At 46.8% G+C, this 9,990-nt stretch overlaps 1 protein-coding gene across 1 annotated transcript; it reads right to left on the minus strand.

Annotated features, from left to right (window-relative positions):
* Positions 1-3,230: 3,230 nt before the first annotated feature.
* On the minus strand, positions 3,231-9,990 carry LOC100538505 (soluble scavenger receptor cysteine-rich domain-containing protein SSC5D-like). Its single transcript, XM_010707156.3, has 7 exons — positions 9,903-9,990; positions 8,651-8,677; positions 7,032-7,358; positions 6,249-6,578; positions 5,592-5,921; positions 4,743-5,072; positions 3,231-3,515 (listed from the first exon to the last, which is right to left on the minus strand). Exons 1-7 carry the CDS (start codon positions 9,970-9,972, stop codon positions 3,481-3,483), a joined length of 1,449 nt encoding a protein of 482 aa, XP_010705458.1. The 5' UTR covers positions 9,973-9,990; the 3' UTR covers positions 3,231-3,480.

Here is a 9,990-nt window from a genome sequence, read left to right on the forward strand (position 1 = left end):
CAGAAAGGAAAATTAACCCCATCTTCATAATAAACCAACACCTCATCTGTGAGTGTGAGATTGGTTCATTGCACACCAGGTAACAAACGTGTCTTGCGGACAACAAATGGGAAACAACAATCTTAAGTCCTAAGCAAGATATTTCAGCAATGCAGAGCATGCTGGAGAGTATGAGGTTGACTATGGGAGAAGCCCTGCCCACCCAGAATGTCCTCTTCATCCATTGGGCACCTTGGTTGGTACAGGGACGCTACTACGTGTCTACTCTCAGCAGGTTTAGGGTATTTATGTGTGCATTTCTCACTTTATCTTGCTTTATGTGCAGGCACTGCAGAAGCAGCTCCTCTCCGGCTGGTGAACGGCCCCCAGTCGTTGTGCTGGGAGAGTTGAGGTGCTTCTTGGCCAGCAGTGGGGAACAGTGTGCGATGATAGCTGGGGCCTGAGTGATGCTGCAGTTGTGTGCAAGCAGCTGGGCTGTGGGACAGCCATGTCAGCCCCAGGATCTGCTTATTTTGGGCAAGGCTTTGGCCGTATCTGGCTGGATGATGTGCGGTGCTCCAGCAGTGAATCAGCGCTCTCTGAATGTGCAGCAAGGCCTTGGGGAGTCCATAACTGCAACCATGGAGAAGATGCAGGCGTCGTCTGCTCCGGTAAGCTTCATGCATCGCCCCAACTGCGAGGCATTTGTAGCAACTAAGCCTCTAATCGTGGGGTTTTGGGGCTGGGTGGCTCTTCATCCTTTCACAGTCATAGAATCACAGAATCGTTGAGTTGGAATGGGTACTTAATGTTCACCTAGTCCAACGCCCCTGCAACAAACAGAACTGGTCAGCTAGATGAGGTTGCTCAGATAATGGTCCAACCTTCAAACGTCTCCAAGGATGGGGCATCCACCACCTCTCTGAGCTATCAGTGACAGTGCTTCTCTGCCTTCATCATAAAAAGCTGTTTTCTAACCTCCAATCTAAATCTCCCCTGCTGTAGTTTGTTCATTCACATCTCTTTCTCAGAGGTGTGTCATGGGAAGATGATGGAGATGTGAAGTTGGAGCTTGGCGTTTTGAGGGATGATTCCCATCACTCCACATGGCTACTTATTTTTCCTTTTTGTGCTTTTGAACTATCACTATCACTATCACTATCACTATCACTATCACTATCACTATCACTATCACTATCACTATCACTATCATCACTATCACTATCACTATCACTTACATGCTCATATTGCCCAAAGGATCTGTGAATGCCCCATCCTTGGCAATGTTGAAGGCCAGGTTGGATGGTGCACAGGGCAATCTGATCTGATGGGTCCCTTCCAGCTCAAGCTATTCTATGATTCTATGATCCTATGATCCTATGATCCTATGATTCTATGATTCCACAGTCCTATTTTTCTATGATTGATTCCACAATCTTCATAGTCCCTTCCAATTCATGCCATCCTATGATTCTATGATCTTTCAGTGCCTTCCAAGCCAAGCCATTCTGGGATTCTAAGATTTGATCATTCAATGATTCTTTAACATCATTATATGCATACTACTAACTTTAAGTGGCCGTGCAGGGTAAAGCAAACTAGATTTACAGGTCTGGATTGCATGCATTTCTTTCCAGGTGGGATCTAAACATTGCAGATGCTCTAGAGTGGAGAAGAGAGATGGCAGTGCTGGCAAACGTGTATGACATTTTTTCAACCCAAACGGAGGACATCTTTGGAGGACAGAGTGCACCCAGTACAGAAGCCAATCACGACACTCAGATCTATCTCACTGAATTGTAAGCACCAAGCTGCTGTGCCCAAATTGGCAGTGTGATGGTCCCCTTCAGCTAATGAAGAGAGACAGGCAGTCACACAGAGCAACTTCAGGCCAACTTCAGAAGTTTCTCTCACTGTACTGACTGTAAATTAAGTTATTGCCTGCCACAAATCAAGTTTCAAGACATGTTCTCTCTGGAATGGAGGGAATATTTGGAGGACACAAGTGGGCACTTGCTCTGCAACATCTCTTGTCAGATGTCTCCACCCAAGAGATCACACAGTTCCCATGCCACTTCATCCTCTCCTGATGATATTGCCTCTAGTCCATGAAAGCTTTCTTGTGCAGGTGGTACAGATATGTTATATATTAGTGTTCTCTTTTGTAGCCAGCACCCTCCTCCAGAAGAGATTTAGCTGTTGTCATGAATTCCTCATGCAACCTTCCCTCTGAGCCTCTTGGCCCCTCTGCAACATTCCCTCCAAGCCTTAAACCATTTCTATGCTGTTTCTCACCTTAATCCCCCCAAAATGTATTTGTAGATAAATGAAATTTCTGTCCTGCTCCTGTGAGTCTGTCTGATGCTCTGTGTCATGGTCACATCACCACGAGCTTCACCTTGTTTCTGCTCTAATGATGCTCTAATGATGACCAGCCAGTCCTCAAGCAGTGGTCCCCCCTCCAGCCAGCCACCTCCATTTTACTGTTCGGATGTGAGATATCCCTTTGGCTAATCTGGATCAGCTGTCTTGGTTCTGTCCCATTCTCACTCCCTGTGCACCCCCAGCTCCTTGCTGAGAACTTGAAAAGGACTTGGCATTGTATGAGCACCACTCAGTGACACTAAAACACTGCTAGTTGACCAACATTATTCTCATCCTAAATCCACATCACCATACAGCTACTATGCAGAATAGGAACTCTGTCCAGGATAAAACCAGTACAGGCTGTAATGTCACCTACCTATAAGAACAGCTTGATTTGGCTTGGAGGCACTGGCTGTAAATATTGAGATGAAGACCCTAGCTCTTTGTTTTTCTATGATAAAACATTAGTTCTCTGCTAATGGGCAGAAAGCATATTACATCAAATTACACAAAAAAGATATTAATAACTTGTGTTAGGCATCAAGTCTTAATTGGATATCCCCAAAACGAGAAATTGTCCACCTGTGAAGGGCCAGCTTCAGCCTGTACAAAGAATGAGAGAGGAAAAGGGGTGAATTTTTCCCTTAGGGGGAAGTTGATTCTCTTTAAGGAAGGACAAACAAACCTATAAACTAAGCTTGCACTGTGCAATACCCTTTCCAATGATTTTATGGATGGCTTCCTTACAAGACTGAATCTCAGCGGAAGTAAATGTTTCTCAGCATGGATACTTCCATGACCTTGGTATTCATGATGTTGGAGAAATATTCTTGCCAGATATGTGCTCCTGGGGTCCATAAGCAATATGTGAGATAGACAGAACATCAGATTTAGGGGAAGTTTATTGATACTTTGTGATATTTGCTTTTTGTGGGAATGCCATCTTTTCCATCGGTGTAGTTACAACTGAGCTTGCTGATCATTCAAAGGATGAGGGAATGGTTTTGTCATTCCCTGAGTTCCATTGTGGCAGATGAAAGTTTCTGTCACATCTTTGCCATTCTTCTCAGCTGAACTTTGCTGGCCCATCTCATGTGACAAGATGAGCACAGTCCGATGGGGACAGTGTGGCGTTCACGATGTTTCTGTCTCCTCCAGATTCTTGTTAACTGCAAAGAAAGGGGACAGGGTAAGTGAAATCTCTCAGGAATTCTTCTGCACCAGAATTGCATGCAAAAGTGATACGGACATTGCCTACAAGAAGATCTACGGTTTAAATTATATCCATGTATGTGTGGATATTGGCAAAGAAACTGGATGCTAGAGCTTTGGACAAGTTACTATGGGAGCCAGAATGTGGCTGCATAAAGAGTAGACTCTCAACCCAGTGCACAACACACTGCTTGATCCAGGGCACCATGTGGTTCTGACAGCACAGTGTGGGTCTGAGAAACACGCCCAGCAACTAGCTGAAGACCACGAAGGGCTCCTTCTTTCACCCATGTAGGGCCTGTCTAAGATTCTCTCCTAGGAGAAAGAGCATTAGAAGTGAGGAGTTAGAGTCACAGAGGCTTTGGAGCATTCAACTTAAATATTTCTTGAGTATGGGTGATACAGGGAGATCTCTCCCCAAACAAAGTTCCAGCTGTCTTTCTCCTACTTTCCAGAGATGCTTGTCATTGCCTCCTATCCCAGAAACTGTTCTGCCTTCCCTTGCTGGGAGGAGTGGCTGACGCACCAGATGACTGTGCTGCCATTCAGTGACACCTGGAAAGGCTGAAATATTGGATAGAAAGAAATATCACGAGCACTGATAAGGATAAGTGTGGAGTCCTGAACTCTAGGAGGTGGGGTGAAGAATAACAATACGGATTAGGGGATGACCTGCTGGAAAGGAGCTCTGTGGAGAAGGACCTGGACTTGCAGGAAGTCCAATAGTATCCTGGGGTGCATTAGAAAGAGTGTGGCTAGCAGGCAGAGGGAGGTGATTGTCCTCTTCTACTCTGCCCTGGGGAGGCCACATCTGGAGCACTGTGTCCAGTTCTGGAGTCTCCTCTGACTCTGAGATGTTCAAAACCTGCCTGAATGTTTTCCTGTGCAATTTGATATAGGGAACCTATGTTAACAGTGGTTTGTGATTCTGTGACCCATCCCATGGTCAGGTTGTCTTTGCGCTCTGCTGTTGCCAGCTGGTCCAATACATCCATCTTACCCAGATGTTTCCTATTCCTTATGGCTCCCTGCTGTACTCCAAAAGCACAATCCTGAGAAGGAGAGCCTTCCCATGATTCACTTGGGATTCTCCTTTTGTCCTCCGCACTCTAGCCTGCTGGCTCTGCCAAACTATTGCTCTCTGTCCCCACATCAGTTCAAGTGCCAGAGGAATGGACAACTACCTGTGCAGAAAACAGAAGCGTCCTCTCCGTGATAGCAGTCGTGTTCACCCCACGGCCTTGCCTTACAGTCAGAGATGCTTTCTTCTGTCCCTTCGCAATTCACATCATCCAGCCAGATGACATCTGGCCCTCGGCCATAGCGAGCACCTCCCAAGGCTGACAGTGGCGACCCACAGCCCACCTGCTTGCAAACCACCTTGGCGTCCTTCATGTCCCAGTAGTCATCACACACACTACCCCAACGATTCTCGTGTAAAACCTCAACTCTTCCAGCGCATTTGTTTGGGCCATCCACAAGCCGAACTGGTCCAATCTCAGAAATATCTGTCTCTGCACAAATGCCGAGAAAGTAAAGGTTAAGGGAGCATTCCCTCACTGCCTGTGGACAGCATGCAGAGGCGTTCGAACACAGTGGAGATATGCTAAGGGATTCCTTCTAAGAGTACCTGGGCTTTTCTGGCGTGGGAATAAAATAGCAGAAAACCCAGAAAAAACACTGTGGAGAAAGGGCAGAAGGAGGTTTTCCTGGTATTCATGAATGGCTGCAGGCTCTACTGACTCGAGGAGACTGTTGAGCTTTCGGGACAGAGGAGGGACAAGGGACCACAATGGTCTCAGGTAGGAGAAGATTTAATGCCTCATCCATGTGTCACCACTGCATCACAAGGCCAGCTGTCAGTGATGGGATGAGTTCATCAGCCATGCCCCTATTTCCACCAGCAGATATACACAGATCTGTGCTGCTGTTTCTACAGGGGCTCGGGATGAACCCCGTTTCAAACTGATGTGTGGTGGGATCTGCCCATCCAACTGTTCAGCACATGCAATGTTGGGGTCAGAGGTGGTTACCTGAGCACTCCACACTGGCATCTTCCACATGATTGCAGACATTCTCTCCCCACGGCTTTGCTTCACACTCAGTGAGAGATCCTTTTGTCCCTGTGCAGTTCACATCACTCAGCCAGATTTGGCCTTTTCCTTCTCCATATTTTGACTCCGGCAGGGCTGATAGGGCTGTCCCACAGCCCAGCTGTTTGCACACCACTTTGGCCTCCCGTAAATCCCAGTTGTCATCACACACGGTCCCCCAGACATCGTTGTGAAGCACCTCAACTCTCCCAGAGCAGCGGTTTGGGCCTCCCACCAGGCGAACTGAAGTGGAGATGGTGATCCCTGAATCTGTGGGCAAATCCAGAGAGGGCATGCTCAGGAAGGCAGAAGGTTATGCATGTGCGTGTTTATGCCCCTGCTGCATATCATCTCCCTCCCATGCTTATGGATCACCTTAACTTCTAGCTTGAGTTGGAGAAAAATGACAGAGAGCACCAGAGTGAGGAGACAGCCTACCGAATTGAAACCCTCTTCTATGGTGCAAGGATCCCAAACCAAAAGCACCAGCAGTTGGGGAGCACTTTGTAGTAAGCCCTTGTTCCTGTCCAAGATTGTACCCACATTCATAGGAAAGACATCCCAACACTGCTAGCAAAAGGAGAATGCAAAGAGTACCTGAACAAATTGCACTGGCATCTTCCCCATGGTAACAATTGTGGTCCCCCCACGGCCTTGCCTGGCATTCAGAGAGAGATGCTTCCAACCCTGTGCAGTTCACATCATCCAGCCAGATGGTGTCAGTTCCTCGCCCAAACTTTGCTGCAATTGGGGCCAGCACTGCATCCCCACAACCCAGTTGCTTGCACACAACTTGAGCATCATTGATATCCCATTCATCATGGCACACGCTGCCCCACTGCTCTTCGTGAAGAACCTCAACTCTTCCAGCACATCGGTTTGGGCCTCCCACCAGACGAAGTGGCCCTGGATCAGGTATTTCTTTTTCTAAAAATTGAATAAATAGGTAAATGAGTAAGCAAACAACAACAAAATCAAAACAAACAAGCAAACAAAAAACAACAAAACAAGCCAGGGAGAAGTTTTGGAGAAGTCTCTGTGCCCCCGACCACCTGGAGGAAGCAGAATCTCCCACAGTGCACCAAAACTTTCTGCTCATTCCTAACACGTGACAGAGGCTCCCCTCCTACCTTCTGGCTAAGAAGAAAGGTTTGTGGAGAAATAAAACCAGGATGGAGGTTTTCAGAAGAGGGAGAAGACCAAATGTCTCCAATCCCAGCTCTCTAGGGCATGTGATACAGCTTCTCTGGCTCAAGGTGATAGGATGCTAGAGCTCAACAAAGTCACTCTGAATCCCTGACCTCCTAATTGGATGGCTCAGAAATTGCCCCATAGCTTTAAGACAGAAGGGACACAAAGTAGAAGAGTTCTGGAGGTTACCTGAGCACTCCACACTGGCATCTTCCACATGGTTGCAGGCATTCTCTCCCCATGCCTTTGACTTGCATTTGAAGAGGGACCCTTCTGTCCCTTTGCAGTCCAAACCACTCAGCCAGATCTGGCCCTTCCCTTCTCCATATTTTGACTTCTTGGGGGATGATAATGCTGTTCCACAGCCCAGCTGTCTGCACACCACCCTGGCCTCCCGTAAATCCCAACCTTCATCACAAACAGTCCCCCAGACATCATTGTGAAGCACCTCGACTCTTCCAGAGCATCTGTTTGGACCATCCACCAGGCGAACATCAAGTGTGCTGTTGACTACATCTGGAGAGAAAAGATGTCCCAGGATGAAAGCAGGGAATGAGAAAGAGGGCTCTTCCCTCCCGTACAGCCTTTATTTAATTCCAAACCAAGATGTTTATTGCCAAACCTAGCATATGAAATCTTAGTTTGATTGAAACATGGTTTTGATTTGAGAATGGCCAAATGCTGCACATGTTTATATGACCAGAAGTCCATCTTGAAAAATAAATCACAGGGTTCATTTTCAGCTGTAATGGGTGAAATGTAGCCACCCCAAAACTCCCCCAGTGTTCTTCTTATTGGGTGAGCTTCCCCAGGACTAAGGCTAGATGCTGCTACAAGGCACTGGGCTGCTAGCAGGGAGGAGAGAATTGAGAATTTTTCACCCTTTCCCAAAGGGAAGTGTTGAATTTCCTCAATTAGAGGCAGAGCTTGCAGGTACACAGCTATTACTGACCTGAATATGGTCAGTGTCTAGGACTGGAAAGGATCTGCTCAATTACTCAGTCTTGGTCCTGTTACAGAATCACAGAATGGCTCGGGTTGGAAGGGACCTTAAAGATTGCGAATCTTCAACCCCCCTTCCACATGCAAGGCCACCAACCTCCACATTTAACACCAGCCCAAGCTGCCCAGGACCCCATCCAACCTGGTCCTGAACACCTCCAGGGATGGACGGTGCATTCATAACCTCTCTGGGCATTCTGTTTCAGCATCTCACCACTCTCATAGTAAAGAAAACTGAACCCAGGAGGCAACTCAGTACCTCTCAAGACTTGCCCCCCAGTCGCTGATCCTCAAATCATGATGTCTGCCATGATCTCTATCTCTAGATACAGAGCATCTCTAGATACCATTATCCCTTTGCATGGATCTGGGGGGAATAACTCAGACCAACATGAATGAGTGTCTGAAACCTGAAACATCTTCTTCCTCATTCATGGAGGAGTTGAGAAAATATTCATATGATTGAGATCAGACTTCAGTATTGAGGATATTGAAACTTCTGTTCTAACTTTGCTTGAACGGTCAATGTTTTACCAGTGATTTCACTCTTTACTGTTCCTTTCACCCAGAGATCTGCACCTCATAGAGAGGAAGTAGAGGAGTCAGGTCTTCTCAATTGGCTGATCAGGAGAATGTGCTCAACAGAGACAAAATTATTGTCCACAGTAAAAGGATTTGGACCAAATTCTCTTTGATCTGAGTACGACACTTGAATCTCTTGATTACGCACAGCATCATTCTGTGTGACATTTTATGACAGAACTGAATGCTCACTCACAATTCCACTGACTGATACAAATACTGACCTGCCCGCAGGACTCCTGTAAGGGAAGCTGAAATAAAAAAAAATACAGGATGTTAGTGCGTGTCCAATCGGTTCACGAAGCATGGAGATTCAGGAAAGCAAGATATAAGGTAACAGATGAGCTATTGAGAGCACCAATACAGCTCAACATTGTTCTCAGCCACCCAAATCCTGCCGCCAAAGGTTTTCCCTGTCTCAGTGCATGTGACTTTTGTGATTGAGAGATCATATAAAGAAAGAAAATGTGAATGAATGTGTACACCAGTGAATATGTGTGCACTGGGAAAAAATTATTTGGGCAAGTAATGAGGAAATAGTATAAAAGAGCAGTTGAGATTCTATTCATCTATAGTCCATTGTCCAATGGGATTGAGTTGTCTTCCGGGCAGCTAAATTATCTAGGCTTCTGCAATAACCAGTGAAATGACAAATATCCCTCCCATCCTAGGGTTGGGGAAATGGAACATGGACACTAACAATCATAGGGTCGTGCAGAGAAGTGTCTTTGAGATGGAAACCTGTGCAAAGTGGTTACTGCTTCATCTGGGGATTGGATAGATGCCAAAGCAAACCCTGGAAGGGAGAGCAGAGCTTGCCAGGATCTATTTGTCCTGGGAAGTCAGGAGAAGGGAACTTTGTCCGCATTGTGGGAGGTCAGCAGCAAAGAAGGGCTCAGTGCAAACAGCAATTTCTGCTCCTAAATGTGGCAGTCTGGCAAGGTCCCAAGCAATGATTAAAAGCCTCAGGCAAGGACAGCACTGCTGATACCACAAGTGGCATGAGCATTATAGTCCATTTTTCCACTTGGCTTTCTTTCCGATATTATTAAGATTTCCAGTTCTGCTCCCATCCCTGACATGTGGAAACCTACAAATGCTGTGAATCTACATAACAGAAACAAGGGCAGGGAACCCAGCTGAGGCAGTTTTCTCATAAGGGTTGGGACTCAGGTGCTGAATGAGGCACTTGAGGTGTCTGGTAGGGGCAGCACCCAACTGTCCAGCTGTGGATGTCTGAGATTCCAGAGCGGGGATCTGAGCATCCACACTGAGCTGTCAGAGATGGATGACTAATTGCAGGCATCTAGCCGAGAGAAGGAGGTTTCAGCTCACTGCAGACACCACCGGCTGCATTTCACTTCCTGGCAACGTCACATTTGCTTTGTGCTACAGAAACAAAGCAATAATGGAAGAGGAGGACCACTGGCAAAGGTATGCCAGTCCAAAAAGCAAAGAGAAAAGAACTCCACTTACCCCAAAGACATGGCAGGAGGATGAGCCTCATGTTGGTCACAGAGAGCATTGCAGAGAGGAAGCAGGACATGCACCCAAGTAACGGGGT

This window comes from Meleagris gallopavo, chromosome 1, assembly GCF_000146605.3.
Source record: "Meleagris gallopavo isolate NT-WF06-2002-E0010 breed Aviagen turkey brand Nicholas breeding stock chromosome 1, Turkey_5.1, whole genome shotgun sequence".
Classification (NCBI taxonomy): Eukaryota; Metazoa; Chordata; class Aves; order Galliformes; family Phasianidae; genus Meleagris; species Meleagris gallopavo.